At 44.2% G+C, this 21,158-nt stretch overlaps 1 protein-coding gene across 1 annotated transcript in view; it reads left to right on the top strand.

The window, feature by feature from the left end:
* The first annotated feature begins 13,805 nt into the window (after positions 1–13,805).
* LOC310863255 (ankyrin repeat and SAM domain-containing protein 1A-like) overlaps positions 13,806–21,158 on the top strand; it is a 68,072-nt gene continuing 60,719 nt past the window's right edge. Inside the window, exon 1 of the mRNA XM_083771462.1 lies at positions 13,806–14,268. Coding sequence (XP_083627588.1) covers positions 13,864–14,268 — 405 coding nt within the window. The 5' untranslated portion in view covers positions 13,806–13,863. The remainder of the gene's footprint in view (positions 14,269–21,158) is intronic.

The following is a 21,158-nucleotide window of genomic DNA, read 5'->3' as shown; positions in this document are numbered from 1 at the left end:
TTAAAAGTCCTTATGAACATGCTTTCCTCTGCATCACTGTGACAGGAAATAATGACCATGGTAATGCACATTTCAGGCTTACAGTATGTCGAGCATATATTATGCCGCAGCCCACGTGTCAGCTGAAATCGGACAAGTCCTTTATTATGAATATTCAATCTAGCCATGATGACGTGGAGTGTTAGAGAAGTAGAGTCACACGGGAGGACAGAAGATCATACATTTGTCATAGAAAAAGGCCACTGTACTCAATCCCACACATAGGAAATTGTGTTGGGGGTGGATAAAAGTCACATTTAGAATCTTAAATTATCCATCCAATAGTTCAAAGTTAATGTCAGTAAGATTTGTGAAATTGCTCGTGGCGAGAAAACATTACTACGGGCTAGTTCACACTCATCTATTGATATTCATGTCATGCATTTGAATGCATTTAATGTGCTGAATATCAGCACTCAGGGAAAGCTGTTCTCTGTTGCCCCCAGTTTCATCCTCAAGTCCCACAAAAGAGATGGCCGTTTAATTGATTAACTGCAGCTGTCAAGGAGGTCAACTGTGACTGCACTGGTCGTGCAGGGTTCTCAGAGCCTAGATTCCCACACACTTGGAAGAGATCGATTGGGTTCAAGTTGTATATTCAAGCTGATGCATCATTTCAGCATACAGCATGCTATTAGCAGTCTTGCCACCTGAGCAACCAGCCTCAGCTGAATGTAAATGATAGTGCCCTGCCCTGCATGCCCGCTGACTGGCTTCTATTCTAAATTTGCAATTTGTTCAGGGGTGTATGCAGACCAAGAATGGTGCTCCTTAACTCCCTCCCTTCCTTCTCTTTGCTCTGTCCTCTGCCTGGCTACCAACACTACTCTGTAATTTAATCTATTTAGTATTTAGTCATGGCTCTGGATCAATATTCATTTTCCTGGCCCCGAGGGAGAGTCCTGTGAATGTACTTGTTTCACAGTGGCTGTGTTAGCCAGCAGGGTGTCTCATGGGCCTGTGCCCTGTGGCTATAAACAGATGTAGTATACCAGACTGTCACTCACTAGCTGTAGAAGATAAGAACCTGCATCTATTACGGTGGTACAGTAGGTACAAATCAGAAACAATATTTCAAACCTGCTGATCTTAGCATTTGCAGCTGGTATACAAGATATGTATAGTTGTGCTGGATTGTACCAGCCAGAAAGGGTCTGAGAATGTCCAAATGTTATGCATGGTTACTTAGCAAATGAGTGACATTAAATCCAATTAAATCCGGCCTGATTTGATTAGCAGGCTTCTTTCAAGTGACCAAGGTGCAAAAACTGAAATGATCTTTTCTATCCCCTAGGGACTGATTTAGTGTCAGCACACTGGATGATAAAGGATCAGCACATTCAGCTGCAGGGTGGATATGGCTACGTGGTTCAAGACAGTCGTGTATGGGCTCACTCCAGAGTTCTGTCCCTTGTGACGGCGGTGTGTTCCATTGGCATTGCCCTTGAACAGTACTGAACCCATGACCTCTTGCTCACTCTCAATACAGTAACTTGACCACTGGTCAGTGAATGAGTTTGATGAGTACAACGTTAGCTGCCCTGGCCCCTTAGCCTGAAAACCAGCCAACCTATTTGGTTGTAGTGACTGTGTCTGTTCTTTTAGTATAGGCCCTACTGTGAAATATTGTCAATGTTTTAGAATTAATCCAAAAGTAGTGTCAGAAGGAATGTGAAATGTTTTACAAATGTCATGTCATTTGTGTCAAGCTCACTGACTGCATTTCAAACTAGTCTGACTGAAGGGTCCCCTTCAGTCACATTACTTTGAAACTCTGCTCTTCAAACCTTTTTTGTCTTTCTTATCACGTGCTGGCAAGAAAATCCAATTACAAAGGGAATACTCTAAGCTGTTGTATAAAACATATTCAGCTCCAATGTTCTTGTCCTCTGTAAGTATGTCACCCTGAATTCTCTTCCTTCTTTCATGTCCTTCAAAGTAGCATATTAGCTCACCACCTTGTTCAACTTTGTTGTTGTTTTCCAAATGTATATTTTGGATGAACGCCCGGTGTATGTAAAATTATGAATATGAATATTATTTCCATAAATGTTTATCTCACAATTTTGTAACCCAATTTGTTTCCACCCTCTGCCAATTACGGTGTATGTAAAGTTACTTATGTTGGATAAACGTGTGTGTGTGTGTGTGTGTGTGTTGTGCGCTCGTGGGGGGGGGGGGGGAAGTGACGTTAACAACTAAAAAAACAACATCAGCATGCACAGACAAAGAACACGGAGGTCCAGAGCCTCTATGGAGCGGTTGTCATACCAACAAATACAGTAGGTGTCAGTCTGAGTCATGAATATATTCCAAGTTAAGTGTTATATATATCTGGATTAATTTATTCTTCTTGCCTTGTTGTTGAAATGTGCTATTAAACTGCCTCGCCTTCCTCATGTCTTTTGACAGATATTTGAGCCAGATATCAGATTTTAGTTGTTGATGTTATGTTTTTCATTATGTTAATGTTATTTGTTAAGACATCATTAAGATCACATATCTCGAGAGTTAACTTAACTGAGCATACAAAATCTCCTGAACACTTTTTCAAACTATTAATCTAACTAATTAATCAGATAGAAGTATATCTACTGAATGATGGAGATGTGTACACAATCATGAAAGGGATATGTATAGATGTGAAGAATCAAGAAGGGCTTTATTTGTCACTTATACAAGTACAAGGAGCGAAATGGTAAAGAGAATGAGTCATAAATATACATTATTCACTGTGTGCCTTTGTGGCTCCACATTACTTTACATTACTCGTACAGATTTTATCCATCACGCAAATCGGTATACACTATCTATCACAAACACTCCTATCCTCCTGGTAGAGACCTGTGCCCCAAGGGCACTTTTTCTAGTCTGTGTAAAAGCTATAAAAAAAGAAAAACATTATTGCTATTGGCTACATGTATATTGGAAACCTTTTGAATCGGCCTTGCTCAAGTCATCATGACATCTCAACATTTGCACACAATGAAAGACTACACTGAGTTTCTTTTCTTCCTCTAATCTCAAGTCTTGACACAAATGAGTTTTAGAAATATTTTCCAAACAGCAGAAATTCTTTTGAATGCGATTTTCCATTAATCGTGTTGTATGGTTTCGACGGTTGTGCGATGAGATGCACTATTCTCAGTACTTGGAGAGGGATAATTCCTCACAACGAATAGCTTATTATGAAAACATTTGAACCCTTCTTTTGGAACACCCAGCTCCTCAATCTCTCTTTTGATCTCATAGTGTTTAAAGTCTGTTCTTCCCTATGCTTGCTCTTATTTTTACTTTAAATGCTGTGCTCTGATAACGGTATATATTATTATCGTATTACAGTATTACTCTGCAGGAGATACGTTGGCGGATTCCTCTGTACGTACCTGGAATATATAGAACCTGTCTAGGTGTAGTGATTCATGATGTCCAATATCATTACCATCATTTTCCTTATCTATCTTCGGCACTTGCTGGAGGTGGTGTTGTCAAGGGCGACCATTATGACGACATTAGATTGAATGTGACCCTCCTCTGAACCGTCAGCACTATCAGTAGATTAATTGCAATGCCTTCTATCGTCTTCCCTTATACCTGTTCTCCATTGTATAACGCAATGGTTCTCAACCGGTGCACCGGGACCCCCAGGTGGGCCGGGCCCCACTTGATTTGTGTCAGTTGTTCCTTCTCTTTGAATTGAAATGCCTCCTTCCCTGACTTTCTTTCTTTCTTTCTTTCTTTCTTTCTTTCTTTCTTTCTGTCTGTCTGTCTGTCTGTCTGTCTGTCTGTCTGTCTGTCTGTCTGTCTGTCTTTGTAGTGGTGGTGATGAGTTTAAATTAGATTACAGCACTGACATTGCAGCTGCTCACGCTATGACTATATATTCTGTATGAGTTGTGCTTTGAGATCTGCAATCATCTTTCATAGATGGACCAGTGAGAAGAAAAGGGTCCCGCGTACTCACTGTCTTCACTTATAGAGCAGTAGTTTTATTAGATGACAACGTTTCGGTCTAAACGACATTCATCAGGTATCTCAGTTACTTAGTGATACCTGATGAAGGTCGTTTAGACTGAAACGTTGTCATCTAATAAAACTACTGCTCTATAAGTGAAGACCCTTTTCTTCTCATGATTCACATTTGGTTGCCGGCCCCGACGCACCTGTCCTTGTAGGAGTGCACAAGGCCTTTTCGCTACATGGACCAGTGACATAAAAGAGAATACAAAATCAAAATTAATTTTTAGTTCAGTTTAGTTTAGCTTTTCAATCTTTATTCATTTTCAGTTTTTTCCTTTGTTGTGCTTTAATTTTAAAATCCTGTGCCAATAAAGTAGGGAATGTGTTTAATCTGTCAGTCACCATTGTGATCATCACGCCCTGATGGGAAATTCAAAACATGTGAGCTGTGCCTTTTGTTTTCACTGAAAGCAGAGCACATAGCTTCAACTTAACACAGGAAGCTCTGCTTGCCTCTGGTCTCAACACTCACACAGAGATACAATACACACAATCACATATACACATTTGTACATGCATGCTGCATGCATAACAAGCTTACACAACGCATACTGTATCCAGATGTTCACAGATCACACTCAAAAGCAGACATATATACTGTATGTGCAAACAAATGCCCACACGCATGCACACACAACACACACACAGTCACACGCTCTCACACACACACACACACACACACACACACACACACACACACACACACACACACACACGCACACACGCACGCACGCACACACACACGCACGCACGCACACACGCACACAGATGCATGCATGCACAGCTTACCCCTTATATGTATTGCACCATATTCTTCCCTTTTCCCTCTTGTAGCCAGAGTAAGATGATATGGTGTGCTTTGATTCTAATCATTATCTGTGAGCTTTATCTCTTATCTTTGTGTGACCACAGGCGATCATCGTATGATCCCACGTAGCATAACATAAAAGAAACAACCAGTAGGCCTACAGTATAGCTAAAACAGATGTTGTTGGAGTTTCCTGTTGATAAAATCTAAACTTTATTCACAGATATTATGAAGGTTATCTGTGGTATCATGTTGTGACTTGGTGCTGGAGGGAGGGGGGCAATATTTAGCTACAATTCTTTTTAAATAATTTTAATTTATTTTCAGAGACCATAAAGTTGCACATTTAAAAGATTAAGTACCTAGTACCTTCTGTAGAACCACATAATGGTTGTTATGCCCTTACTTAATGCACAATAGTGATAATTTAAAGCAGGGGTCCTCAACTAGAAATGATGAAGGTCCACAAATATTTTTTTGAATAAGACCGAGGTCCGGTCCCATGCGCGGCGTCCATCGGAGAGCGGGGCTCTATGCCCGTTTAGTATGGTCAAGCCAAGCTTATACAAATCAGATCCCCTTCCAACCAACCAATAATGGGGTGCAGAGTGCAGGCCCGGAGTGGAACTCCAAATCCAAATCACACTGCGCGCGCGCATAGCGCGCGCCAGAATTTTGGGGGCCCTTGGGGGACATTTTGGGGGCCTTTGCAGCAATTTCACATGAGAAATGTACCATCTGATGTTATTTATATTATTAACTTAAAAAAAAGAAAAGAAAAAAGAACTTTTTTTTTTTTTTTTTTTTGGGTGGTCCGCAAAGAGGTGGTCCGCGGTCCGGTCGCGGACCGCGGTCCGCCAGTTGAATACCCCTGATTTAAAGTAAACACTAACCAGTAAGACGCCTGGGGGCGAGAATCAAGCACTGGCCATATATAGAGCGTGTCTTGAGTGTACAGGGTTTGCTGAGGTCAGATCAACATATGGTGTATCAGAACAGGTCAGCTCCATATACAGTATGGAGATTTAAGGGTGGCAGTGGGGGCAGTGTCTTGAGTGTACAGGGTTTGATGAGGGCACAGGTAGGCCAGGCCTTAATTTTAGGGCCTGTTGAGAACTCTAGTTTTCGCCGGCTGCCGAAATAACATTTAGGGCAGGCCCGTCTAGAGTTTAAATGGACAGGTATCAGTCAAAAGGGAGACATCGAAGAGGAAGGATGGATGGGGAAGGATCAACATATGGAATGTCAGAACAGGTTCTGACATATATCCATATACTACTATTGATGACATCAGGGATCTCCATATATGGGTTTAATTGCGACAGCAGGTCGCATTTACTATGATATGATCCCTGATTTACTATCATCCCTGATGTCAGTGATTTCACAAGACCTGGGCACAATAATGACGTGACGTAGCCAATTGAGTGACAAAAGTGAGTGTGACATGACATGTGACAAGAACGCATGGTTTCATAGTTAACAATAAGGGATTTACAACAGACCTGATGTGATATTATACTAACTGCCTTTTACCTGGATGCTGGATGTTGAAGTAACGTACATTCACTTGGAGTGCGACACAAAACTGGATTTGATATAAATGTGAGGTACAGTGATGTTCACCACACCTGAAACCCACTTTTAATATATTGTCTACCATACAACAGTAATACGTCATTTGTGTGATATAGCAATACAATTTTATTTGTCATATCAATATTTATAGCACCCAGACAGCTCTGTAATTACACCCTTTACACGCACAAAAAATAGTTAATTATAACATCCTGTTTTCTACTTTATTGGAATAGCCAGCATTTAATACAATCTGTTTCCCTCCCTTCTATTTAGACACTTTGATCTAATGCAGTGTTTCCCAAACGGTGGGTCTCTAACTCAACAGTAAAACAGTAAACAAATCAACACACAGTTTAAGTGTGCACTTGAGTTATGACCCAAATTAAACACATGTTTTAAAGAGTGACATCCTGTTTGAAGTAAAATGAGGCTGAAAAACTGAGCTTTCCCTGTGGCATTAAAGCAACACTACTGTATGTAGTTTGGGGTGTCAGTGGCCACAAATGACATGTCAGCTAACTTCAGTACCCAAGAGTTTCTGCAAGCATGTCTGGCAAGGACGTGCCATCCTCCAGTCTTTGCTTTGACTGGCAATTAAAATCCGTCTCTCCTATACAAAGTAATACAGTCAAGACACACACACACACACGTAAGCAAACAGTGCTGCTATAAATAGATCTATTTATTACAATTAGGAAGGTGGTGCATTTTATTATTTTATTTTTTATTATTATTATTATTAGTGCTTCAGATTTGATCAAAATCTTTATAGTCATGTAATCACACCGGATCTGTCATGTAATGTATGCCAGCCATTGTTTTTAAACACAGCATGCATTAATCTTTATAACATTACTAAGCATTATGAATACACTGTTACGTCACAAACGATCATATCCTGGTGGAGACCTGTGTCCTTTTCTAGTTTATGCAATGTTTCAGTCATAGACCTTCATCAGGCATACATGACTGAAACATTGCATTACATTTGTAAAAGTAGGCTACTGCAGAAGTTTGCAAGTGCTGCCATGTGTTCCAGGCCGACACATATCCCACTGGAGGAATGACTGCTCTGTGATGATTTATTCACAGAAATGTCAACATTGAGGTCCTTCGCCTACTGACAGCGTACACAAGAAATATGATTCTGATCGCCACAGTACTGTGCCAGATTAACTGTGTTGTACACAGTCACACAAATCATGATGAAACACTTCCTCACTTGACCTCACTATACGACAAGGTCGCTTCGGTGGGGTATAAATTAAGCATTAGTGTCTCTGCATTTCCCCATGTCTCTGTCCTTCTTGCCATATTTCCTTTCTCTTTTCTCTCATGCTGTTCCACGGTAGAGAGGTTTGTCTTCAGTGAACCATGCCACTGCTCACCTTTCCCCACTGGCCACTCACTCTGGCAGGCGTTCACAAGGAGCTGCCTCAATCTCCACTTCCAGGCCTTCTGAGCCGGGAGCAGTGCTGTAGGGCTATAGGTATACTTCTGCCTCTGGTCTATAGAGCAGTTTGAACTGCTTTCCATTCCCTGACTTTAAATTGGGTTTTTGGAATTAAATGGGGTAACATTATAGAAAACATCAGTTTTTGTTCCAAAGTTAGATATTGACTATAAGAAGAAAAGCGGTACCTGCAGTGCTGTTAGAAAATGATCAGAATAAAATTCTGGCACACAGCCAAAAGGCCGGCCTCAAGGCCCAAGGCAAACCAACTAAAATATTAAGGGCTCTCTCACACTAAAGGATGGAACAACTTCAAATATTTAATTGCATGGAGACAGACCAAAAGTGCAAACGAAAGGTCTGTTTTGGCTTTTTCTGCTTTTTCTGCCTCCAAACGCAAATGCAAGTCCTTGGTTGACAAAATGCCAACACTTCTACAGATTTAATACCGTGGCTTAGAGAGCTCTTGAAAAATGAGCAACCCTTTCATCACAATTGATAGGCATTTTCTAAGAAAATATGTGCTAAGCAACAAGCCAATCACAGCACATACGTCATGATGCAACACATAGTGAGATCTGCTATTTCCTTTGCGCAATTAAACGCTACACCCAACCAAGTGCAAATCAAGCATTAGACTTCCGAGGTTTGATCAGCCTCTCTGTAAATGGTGATGTTGTTTCCACATTCTTGGGGCTGGAGAAGCCATAGCGAGGATGGTTAGATGAATGTTGAGGAACAGATGATCCCAGAGGTTAGCGTGAGAGACGTAGAGTACAGAGCATTCATGTCTGGGGTCAAAGTCCTCTCTAAATCTCCCAGGAGCTAAATTGAGCTGAAACTAAAATATATGGCATTAAAAGGGATTCCAGGGAATGGATCCTGCAACTGTCCAGTTCCCTCGTCTATAGGCCTACACCCCTACAGTATATGTCCATAACATATACAGAACATTGTACATTTCCCTTTGTGACATGCACCAAGCACTTATAGTTTCAACCTTACACTTAGTTTCTTTATTTTTTGACACGTGACAGACACGCATCAAAGGTTGTTTGCTGCCAGGCTGTAGTAGAACCTACGTGGTATGCGCCTTAACTGGCTGGGGCCTAGTCAGTTATGCTAAGAAAATGTAAGGGTCCGCCGATGGCTTAGTCACTAGGGCCTAGTGACTAGGCCATCGGCGGACCCTTACATTTTCTTAACCCTCTGAGATTTGTTGTGGAGCTCTCTAAAAATACACATGGTGCAAGCTGTGACAATACATCTCATCACGAAACCCCAACGTTATTGGGGTTATTGAGCTGTCAACACGGCAAGAAGTGACGCAAAAAGATTATTATTATAATTATAATTACTCAAGTAAATGTACTTAGTTATGTCCACCAGCTGGCCACATGCCTGATTACATTGTCACGTAACATCCAACGCCTCATCACCACACCCATTATATATTGTGGCAACCGATGGGAGAATAGGCAAGATTCACAATAAAATAAGAGGCTCAGAGTCAGATTAAACAATTGTAACTTAAATTGTCTTTTATTAACTTGATAGGGAAAGGGGAAAACGGGGCAAAACGTCAACTTAGGGTTCCTCCTGTCAGGGGCTTGGGCTTCTATGCACAGTCCTGTGGGCAGAGCAGAGAGAGAGCTAGTGACTAATGCATTCAGGTGGGGGAGAGTGCTGTATGCTCTCCCTTGTGGAGTTCAGTCGGCCTAGGAGGGAGGGAGAGAGAACGAGACCAGGTGAGCCACAATACACGCACAGCACATCCAAGTGGGTCCAAAGGTTTGAGTTAAATCTTGTACTCACTTGTGAGATATCCCTCATACCAGCCTCCTCATGAACAGAGTGATTCCTGCTTCCTCACTCCTCCATTAGTCCAAACTGACTTGCCAGGCAGCTTGGGCGTCGGCTATTTAAAAGCTTCTGTTGATTGCCTTACTGGCTGCAGGTGTGTCCATGTCCAGGCTCCCATTGGCTGCAATACCTGTACAGGGTGATATACTCCCTCTATCACCTCCCCCAGCCTCCTTCTGTGGGGAATAGGCCTGGCTGTTTCCCCTGGTTTGCCACAATATACACACAAAATGACCTATGTTAACATGCAAGGACGCGATTGAGGACTCCATTTCGAGGCATTGTTATGACACTAATCACCCCCCAGGTTTGGGGCCCTTTACACACCAATCACACACACACACACACACACACACACACACACACACACACACACACACACACACACACACACACACACACACACACACACACACACACACACACACACACACACAAAAACATGGGTGTGTTGTTTACTGTTATTGATGGAAATGGCATTCGGTGGACGTGGATGATATGACTCTCGTTAGCCTGCAGAGTAGAAGATGTCATTAAAATTATGACAATGATAACGTAGACTACCACTTTTTATTTATTTATTAAAATCCACTCTAGCTTTATGAAAGAAAGGCTGATAGAAGGCAAGGTCTGGAGACTGGAGGAAGCAAATAATTGTCTATCCACTTATCAAATTTATCAGCCTAGAATCTCAGGTGCCTCAGGTGTCTCATTATTGTGCCATCATCAATGCCGGCTAAACAGTGCTGTGTGTGTGTGTGTGTGTGTGTGTGTGTGTGTGTGTGTGTGTGTGTGTGTGTGTGTGTGTGTGTGTGTGTGTGTGTGTGTGTGCGTGCATGTGTGTGCACGTGTGTGCGTGGCCGTCTGTGTGTGTGTCTGTGTGCACGAGCGTGCGTGTGTGTGTCTGTGTGGAAGAGAGTCTGAAATGAAGGGGCTCTGTGATTTGATCTCTTGTGTCATGCACATGCATGGGTTCCCGTAGGGGAGAGGTGAACATGCTAGGGACTGGGCTGATTGAGGGCACACAGAGAGCAGAGCAGGGATGTAATGCAGAGTACATGGATGCACATGCTGAGCATTGCGTCATAAGAGAGACTTTATTCAGCATCAGCTCCCTGCGACTAGAATAATGAATAGGACAGTCAGTCTCTCTCTCTCTCTCCTTCTGTTGTTTAACCTCTATAGCATCCAAGTATATCTGATAATCTGTATGTACTGTACAGCATGTTCCATCATATCAGGCCCTGTATATAAAAACTAGAGCGGGAGGACTTGGAACGGTACATGAACTAATAGACGCACGCACACATGCACAGATAGACCGACAGATAATCTGTGCATTTATAGGATAATTATAAAACATTTTTATTGATTAAAATAAATTTGATTGATTTACTATATCAATTTGGTGGAATCTTGATTCCACCATGGTTTTATCGTTCAAGAAAGACATTCACACTTTGGATGATATTCCATTCATTGGTTTTATGGTTTATGTCAAAGCATGTTTTTGGAAAATACCATTCAGTGTTTTTAAATGACAATTTGGAATTGAACATTGCACCAAGGCCGCTGTTCAGACTAAACAATAGCACTTTTCCATATAGTCCTGGCTCACCACTCCTCTAGGCCTACTTTACTCAATTGACTTTTCCAATACATAGTAGTACCCCCTCCCACCAGAGATGATCATCATAGCAATGCCCATGATCACTGCTGCCTGTCTAAACAGTGCTGAAGCTTATGCTGTCTGGACACAATCTCCATTTTAACCTATAGGCCATTGAAGCAAAGCAAAGCAAAGCAAAGTTCTTTGTTTACCCAGGGAAGTGGACTAAGCCAAGGACTTGTTTACAGCCACACCCTGCTCATAGAATATTTCATGGTAGGGGTTCAATGTCTTGCTCAAGGGCACTTCAGCGGTGGTCATTTTAACGTGCCGGTCCGGGGATGCGAACTGGCGACCTTCCGGTATCAAGACCGCTCCACAAACCGTTCGGCCACCGCTGCCCTAATGAACCCCAATCTCTCACTCGCTAGACCGACACATAACCTCTCATGCCAGTAGGGCTGAGCCCGATTGGCAGGGCTGTTGTGGGTGGGCCAGGTCTTGGCTGGGTGCTACAATCAGAGGCAACACCCAGGACTAATATCTTAAATAGTCTATCACACAATGTATGGCTCTATTCTTTTTGACATTTACAGCAACAAACAAACATTTGACGTGTATACTTGCTTTGTCCAAACTAAAGGCCTCTATTACTTTTGATGGGAGTCCAGTGCAGATACATAGGCCCATATTTGCTCTATCAACTGTTTTAAGTCAGACAGAATCACTAGTCATTCTGAATCTGTCCGCAGTGATTCTGACCGCAGCAACACGACCACCGCATCTCCTTTCCAGGTGATGTTGTAGTTTTTGCTGTCTGCATTTCTCCTTCCACCTGTGATCTCTCATCTCGGGCAGCCCGCGAATCCCACTCTAGAGGTCTGTCTTTTTGTTCTGCTCTGAATACTGAGCATGAGGAGCCCTGAGCATCAGGAAGTTACCCGAGCGGGTCTGGTATAGGGACTAGGGTTCTGAATCAACATAGAACAAATATAAGCATTCCTGCAATGGCAAATGAAATGAACAGATATCACGCCTCTCTGACAGAGAAGATAAGCCTGCATTCGATTTCCACACAATGGTGGGTACCAACTGTCACCCACCAATGGCCGCCATCTTAGAGCAGAATGGTATACAGCAGTGTATACAACAATTTATGGATTTGCAATCGAAAAGACATATAGATCATATTTTTCGGCATTTTAGTGGCCTGCTGGTAGGCCTACAGCCAACAAATAGGCAGTGAAGCCTCCCTGGGAATGGAACACACACGCACGCACGCGCACGCACACACACACACACACACACACACACACACACACACACACACACACACACACACACACACACACACACACACACACACACACACACACACACACACACACACACACACACACACACACACACACACACACACACACACACACACACACACACACACACACACAGCATCAGTAACCTGATTACCCATAGCTGTCAGGCTGGATAAGGCCAGGCCAGGGAGCTCTCCATCACTTCCCATCCTCAGTATGGGACGGTCCTGCTCCGCCAGTCTGGAGACGGACTCGGAATAAGATGGTCGCAACAGTGCACAGGGTAGAGAAAGCTACAACACAGAGGACTACTGTATATCTAAGTCAGCAGGTAAGACGGCGGCTAATGTATGAAGGGTGTGCTGTTATGCTGCTGCAGTGCTAAAGTTGTTATGAAGTTGAGGTTAGCTGTAATTGGTGGTGTGTGTGTGTGTGTGTGTGTGTGTGTGTGTGTGTGTGTGTGTGTGTGTGTGTGTGTGTGTGTGTGTGTGAGCGTGCGTGCGTGTGTTATTATGATTAGGCACAGGCATGTGACCTTTAAATCCCTTTGAAATGTATGGCATCTGAGCATATGTGTGCGCCCGTCCGTGCGTGTAACACAGTACATTTGTGTGTGTGTGTATGTGTCCACGAGTGCATTTAGTTTGCCCGTGCCTTTGTTTGTCTCATCATATACTATCCTCTTTCATATAAACCTCTCCATGGGGAACATGATCACACTGACACTCAATACGGATAACAAAAGCACACTACTATGAAAGGGATATGCAGAAAGTAAGTATGAGTAAAATGGAACAGGAAAGGAAACCATGAGCAGGAAAAGGGCGAGGGAGGGAGGAATCTCCAAGGCAGTCAGTCACACAGTCAGTTCATTTAACTCAGTCACCAAGGGGAGGGCCACAGGATACAACTTAGTGGGTGGACCCAGATGACATGCACACAGCCACGCACGCACGCACGCTCGCACGCACGCACGCACGCAGGAGATCCCTCTCGTGCGTGTCTAACATTCAACCCTTTCCTTCCGTTTTAACTGGTTTTCCACAGAATTGACCGGGAAAATTTGCGCACAAGGCAGCTGGACGGGTCGCTCTCTGAGACCAGTAACCGGAGCTATACTGAAACGTGGGGGGTGAGGGGGTGTCAGAGGACTGTGGGGGTCCCCTCTGGAAACATGGCAGAGTGCCCAGCACTGAATCCCACCGACCCACCCCACGTGGTGGTGCACAGTCCAGGGGACAGGGTTTCATCTGAGGCTGTTCCGTTAGCTCCCAGAATCAGACCATCGGAGCTGAAGTTGACACGGGGTCGGGCATTGTCCAAGTCGGACTCTGACTTGCTGGCCTCCCCGGCTGGAGGGGAGGACAGAGCTGGGGTCGACTGCAGGACCTCGGTGGAAAGAGGGGAGGACAGAGCTGGGGTCGACTGCAGGACCTCGGTGGAAAGAGGGGAGGACAGAGCTGGGGTCGACTGCAGGACCTCGGTGGAAAGAGGGGAGGACAGAGCTGGGGTCGACTGCAGGACCTCGGTGGAAAGCAGGCCGTCCATGGAGCACTCCTTCGCCTCCGAGTGGGATGAGGTAAGAGTGAAAGAACAGTGGATGGACAGCAGTGACCTTGTAGGGGTTACAGCGTTTCAAACGTGTTTAGTGTTTCTCTCTCTCTCTCTGTGTGTGTGTGTGTGTGTGTGTGTGTGTGTGTGTGTGTGTGTGTGTGAGAGAGAGAGTCAGAGAGAGAGAGAGAGAGAGAGAGAGAGAGAGAGAGAGAGAGAGAGAGAGAAAGCAGTAGTTGTAGGCTTTCGGAGGAGCAGAGATAAAGGAATGTATGTTCAGACAGGTTGACTGAGAGCTAGTGTGACAAAATGTATACACATTAGGTTAGGATTGAGAAGAGAGGAAGTAAAGAGGGAGGCAAGAGAGAAATAGTAGAGATTATACAGTATTACTGCAAAAGCAAGATAAGGATTCATAAGAGACAGAGACAGACAGACTGATTAAAAACTAGTTTGAGAACTAGTGTGGTGAGAAAACAATAGAAAAGTGCAGTCATTGGAACACAGATTCCTGGAATCAGCTAAATCTAACTGATACACCTTGGCAAGACCCCAGAGAAAAAGAAGAGGCGTGTGTAGGTGTAGTAGGTAGTAGTAGGTGTAGTAGCAAAAAGTGTGTTTTGAAGAAAACGCGAAAATCTAGTCTGGCACAAATGGCCGGGACCTACGGCCTATGTGGAGTTGCGTCATGATCCAAGGAATCCAGGGAAAAAAGGTTCAAGAGATATCGGCCAAAATGTGAACCGGGCTGTTATAGTGCCACCATGAGACAGATTTTAAATATTTGGGGTGGAGGGTCTTCCTAGGTCTACTGGCAGTGTGTGTGCAAAGTTTCATGACAATCAGTATCATTCATTGAAATCGTTCACAATTTGTAGCATTTTGTGCAAAGCAGGCCCCTGCCGCACATTTTTAAAGCCAATCATAGCTTAGGAAGGGAAGGGAATAGCTGACAGATACTGTATGCGTGAGTTTTGGACAGAATCGGTAGGATAGTAGCCAGGCAACAAGTGTGTTTGGCATAGCCATATAGGTCAAAACATGATGTTATAGCACCAACATGAGGCCAATTTGAAATTGGTTCCTCTTTGGTCTACTGGGAGTGTGATGGTCCAACAGTGCCTGAGATTAGCTGTTCACAGAGACAGACAGTCAGACAGACAGACAGACAGACTCACAGGAGCGATAACATAATCTCTCACCTTTAGGCCTCCTGGCGGGGATATACAAATTATCCTGTAGTGATCTAGTGATGCAGGAAGGTAGAGAAGGGGAGAAGGCAGAGCCAGGAGAAGGAGGCCACAGGAGTCCAGCAGTATCTTTTGTACATCGCAGTAACTGCTACCCAGGCTGTTGTCAGCAGTGCCTCTGGGGCGAGCGCTGAATGCATGAATGGCTTGATCATTCCCTCCGACCTCCCTGTACCAGCCTCGGCATCTAACGCTAATTGGGCTTGTGCTGTCATCCTACATCCACTCAGCCTGCTTCCCAAGGGCTAGCAGCCCACGCTCTCCACTGTCTTTCTCTCTACCTCCCTTGCTCCTGTGCTCTCTCCAGCCTCCCTCCTTCCTTAAGCCTCATTTAGCCGCATGACCATCTCCTGGGTTCTTGCACAAATTTTAAAAGTAAAATTGAGTGCTTTTTCAGGCCTTTTGAAGACCTCAGCAATTATAATTTAAACCCCACAAAATGGCACTAGGCCTAGTGCCTAAAATAGGTGCTACACTCATGAAAGATTTAAGTATACAAAAGTTGAATATATAACCTCGCCTCACCAGGCTTTCCAAATGTGTGTAGGGCATTGGGGTAAAAGGTGGTACAAGAGAGGAAAAAAAGCGATTCTGGCTCAAATTATGTAGAACAAACACACTTCGGAGGAAAGCCTGGTTGTTGGTTCCGGCATCACTTTATTTTGGTCCCCCTGTCCCGCCAGTCGCTACGAGTTGCAATAAAAGATGGATATGGTTGGTTTCCTTAATAGTGTAAAATGTATAGATTTTGGGGCATAAATAATATATTAGAAGCTTTTTATCAAGAATTGATCAATGTCACCATGGTCCACATACTGTACAGTGTACACTGTACAAAAAAACAAAACAAAAATAAAATCAAAATGGCACATTGCTGTCCAGAGGGCAAAGGGCAGGTGCTCTAGCACCACCTAGTGTCTATCTGTGCACGCCACTGATCACGGGGAAGTTTGGGTAATATGGATGTTCCTGTCAGGGGTTCCAGTCCGATGACTACAACCACCACAGAGGTTGTGGGTTTGAATCCATTGTGGCGCACTCGGCTGTGTCGGGCGTCTATGCGAAACGCAATTGGCCCGTGTTCGGGGGTTGGAAGCTGGGAGGGGAGAGTGATATTGGTTATTGCACGTACTCCTACCTTTCTTTTTTTTAAATATATTTTTTATCTCACGATTTTGTAACCCATTTTTCACCCCTGTGTCAATCATCTAATGTGATCCTGGGCTCTACACACCCTCCACCAACCTGGGGAGAGCAACAGACTTAACTCATGCTTCCTTCATGCTTGAGTGTCCAAGTTGCTCCTTTACACCTGACAGGGGGGAGTTTCCCTGGTTGGACGTAGCGTGTGGAAGGAACACGTTATTCCAACCAGTTCCTTTCCCCTCCATCTGGCCAGGGGGAGGCGGTTTAGAGACCAGGATTACTGCATGTTTTTGTGAGGGTACCTACCCTAGGGGACACGGGGAGAACATGCAAACTCCACACAGAAAGGCCCTTTCGCCAACCCCGCCTTCAGGTATGGGCACTGATGACGCGGAGGAGGAAACACGCCGCCAGCACCCACAGCGCCCCGAGCGGGAATCGAACCCAGGACCTTCTAGCTGTGAGGCGACAGCACTACCAACTGTGCCACCGTGCCCCATACTCCTACCTTTCTGTCAGCAGACAGTGTTGGGCAGGAGGGAGGAGTAGGACGAAGGTCCAATGTCATCCCGATGGGGGATCGTCACTGGCAGGCGAATCAGTAGGATACAACAGGAGTGACAACACAGAAATGTGTGTGGGGTGGTGGTCGCATTTACTATGGAATCGTGCATTTCCCGTCAGTGTGTTGGTTGGTTGGTCACCCCAGGCAAGCCCCCATATATGGTGCGGTCTCGTGATATCATGTGACATCATCAGGGATGAAGCCCATATATGGAGATCCCTGATGTCATCAATATTGGCCAGCAACTCTACATCTGACCTCAAACCCTTAGATCTCCATATACAAACCTGTTCTGACATTCCATATGTTGAGCCTTACCCATCCTTTGATGTCTACCTTTTGTCTGAATGACACCGGTCCATTCAAATTTCAAACTCTAGACGGACCTGCCCCAAAGTCATTAGTGCAGCTGCTCCCGGCAGCTGGCGAAAACTAGAGTTCTCAACAGGCTCCAAAAGTAAGGCCCGGCCCTACCTGGGCCCTCATCAAACCCTGTACACTCAAGAGAATGTCCCCGCTACAGCCTTTAGATCTCCATATGCTGTATGGAGCTGACCAGTTCTGACATTCCATATGTTGATCTGACCTCATCAAACCCTGGACACTCCTTATATGGCCAGTACAGAATGCATTCCATGTCGATCTGATCCCGGACGCCAAAGTGCCAGCGCTCGCCCAGCAGTCTTCCGTCAACGAGGCGGATGTGTGCACGCAACGCTTCTCGCCCTCAGGCTTCTTACTGGTAGATTGGCTATTTATAGTGTCAAAATATGAAATATAAATCAGGCTTTTTTTTTACTTTAGAGTGGAAGTACCAGTACATAGAAGTTATGTTATGAGTTGTACACAAAAATGTGCACTATCCAGTTATGACAGAACATTTAAAGTTAAATCATTTAAAATATAAATATTCTATATATTTTCCCTACCGTGCCGCTATAACAGCGCAGCGCATACGTGCTTGTTCAGCTTCAGAGTTCTCAGATTGGATTCTAGCACATTAATTAATTCCAGAAGTGTTTGGTTCTAATATGGCATGCGTGTCACGTAGCCTACTAGTGATGGTTGAACCAGTAGTGCTCAGTCACGAGTCACGACCCACAGGGTGATTAACATTAACTTTATCTGGTTGGATTCCTGTATGTTGCTGACGGCCACTAAATCTATAAATAGCCTATTAACTAAGGGGGAAAGATATATAGCTCTGGTCCGTAGCCTTCTACTGCTTCGATTCTGCCCTGCATTAAGGCTATGCGACTATCAGTATTAAATCTCAAATCGAAATCAGACCAGCCTCTCCTCTTTTGTGGAAATCTCACGAACGTTTGACCTACTCACCAATAAAAAGACAGGTTGTGTCAATAGAAAGCCTACGTTCCTTAGTGGACGCACTCTGAGCCCCCCACCACACGTATAAACGGTACTTTTTGGCCAAAAAGGGATTTAGTTTCCACCAGAAAAAAAATACTTTTTGTTACTCTGCTGCGCCCTCTACCGATATTGCCCAGAGAACTGTCTCATAGAGAATATTTTTCCTCCGGTGAAAAGAAATCCCTTTCTGGCCAAAAAGTACCGTTTATACGTGTGGTGGGGGGCTCAGAGTGCGTCCACTAAGGAAAGTAGGCTTTCTATTGACACAACCCGTCTTTTTATTGGTGAGTAGGTCAAACGTTTGTGAGATTTCCACAAAAGAGGAGAGGCTGGTCTGATTTCGATTTGAGATTTAATACTGATAGTCACACAGCCTTACTGCAGGGCAGAATCAAAGCAGTAGAAGGCTATGGACCAGAGCTAGGGGAAAGGCAGCTTTGTATTATAGGATATAACCCCCATTTAGTTTCACTTTGGTTTTTAATGGATTGCGACATGAACGTCTTTTGGCATAAATTGCTCTTTGCCTTGCCATCCCTCCATTTCTTTCCTCCAAATATTTATCACTGAACTTGTATTTCATGGCATAAATAATCTGCGTTGTGAGCTAGATCAGCTATTTTTGGTAAAGAGCTTTGCTGTTGAGCGCGATGCGATGTGAGCTTGTAGATCTGCTATTTTCGGGAAATGGTTCCCCGAGTAATACTAGGGTTCAAGAGGTTAATAAAAAATATATAATAAAAAAAGGACACAAAGACTTGGCAGACTTGGACCCCAGGCCCATCATTACGTCATACCATTTTCTACTAAACACAACTTTTGCAACTGCTCATAACATCCCTTAACATTTTCAGATTACACTCATGACTGAATTCCAAACATTGCTGCTGGGCCACAATAATCTACCTGGCCTGGCGGCCACCTTTGTTTTCAAATGGCCTCCACCCATCCGCTGGTGTTGCCCCCCCTGCGCGAGATTCTAATTAGCCCAGTCACATTTTTTATCCACACTACGTGCCTGCGGTCGGCGCAGAATAGGCCACCCCTCATGACAACTGAATTTTCCCATTAGCCTTAAACACGTCATCAGAAAATGTATTACCAACAGCAGGTGTACGGTCAATTTAAGACAATTTATGTCTTTAATTTCCCCGAATGTATTTGAAGAAAGAAGAAGCTTTTATTCTGCCTGGCTGTCTGTCGTTGCCATTGCTGCCACACTAATGGCAGTCCCCCACCCCACCCTGCTACTGTAGGCCTACGCCAACACCTTCATCTGTTGAGCTTCTATTACTTCACTTCATTGGAGGATATAGTGCTGCACGAGCAGCCATGACATGTCTCTTCGATTGTCATTCTTCCAGGAGCGTGCCTGAGGCGATGTCACGTAAAATGTTGTGGGCTGTTGACTCGTAAATACATACTGCACTGTATTTTTTTACTCTTGCACAGCAGTGAAAACACTATGGGCTCCAATTTTGTCGCCGCCATTACCCGAGACGCGGCCCGCAATTCAGCCGCTGCCCGAAAATTATGAATATAGGAACTTGCTTAATGGTATTTTGGTCACCCGTTATCTTTTTTGCCGACACTGGTATTTGCGCCTAGAGGTGTGGTCATGGGCATGTTGGCACGCTTTCCCCTAAATTGCTATTTTGGTCACACATTTGGGAAGACGATAGTGGAGTTTAAAACCACCCGTAACTTATACCCGTAAGCCGTGCCAAATTACTTTGGTAGAGCGGCACGCGCTGCACGCCTGCATGCATGGAGATGTCCTTGGACTGGAGTAAGGCTGCGTCATCTCTCCTTATTCTCCTATACGCATCTCTTTGTCATTTTCCTATAATCAGCAGAAGTGAGTGCCCGCCACTTCCTTGTGTCCATTGTGTTATAATATATAATTATATAGTCAAAGACGTTATTTGGCTTGTGCCAGGCATTGTGCCAATCCCAATTGACCGACCTTTCCTTTTCGCTTGATACCGTTTTGTAGAGACGGCCTACACGCACGATCTATATACCAAATGAAAGCCCGGATTTCGTAGTTTACATAGTAGTAGTAGTTTTTAAAAATGAGCAAGATTTGAGCGAGTTGTGACTCAATGAAAAGACTGAATGAAAAGGCTCTGTGTGGGGTGGAGAAAAAGTCAATGGCACGTGGACTGGTGATTGGTTTAATTATTGCCCAAACCACACCTATGCATAATATAACGGGTAGGTGTTTTAGGGATTTAGACAGGTAACCAAAATACCAACTTTAGTGGGGGAACACCCCTTCCCCACTGCTAAATCCCAAAACAGTGTATTTAGAAAGATCAGACGTAAATGGAGCCATAGGGCAGTGGTTCCCATTTCCCAAACGCTTCAGGTCAAGACCCCAAAGAGATATTAGACTTGGACCCAAACTAGTGAAAATAGCAGATCTACAAGTACACAGTGCTTGCCGTGACCCACAAATGGTTCCTGACCCACTGTTTGGGAAACAGTACTATAGGGTACATCCAAGATACATGAATGCAAGCTGGCTTTGTGCTCATCTTGGCAAAGACACATACGTATTCCTCTCTGTCCAGTCTATGCAGT

The sequence above is a fragment of the Protomyctophum parallelum genome, assembly GCF_964188405.1.
Source record: "Protomyctophum parallelum genome assembly, chromosome: 8".
Lineage (NCBI taxonomy): Eukaryota > Metazoa > Chordata > Actinopteri > Myctophiformes > Myctophidae > Protomyctophum > Protomyctophum parallelum.
The sequence above is the reverse complement of the archived record's forward strand: the minus strand, read 5'-3'. Positions and strand labels throughout refer to the sequence as shown.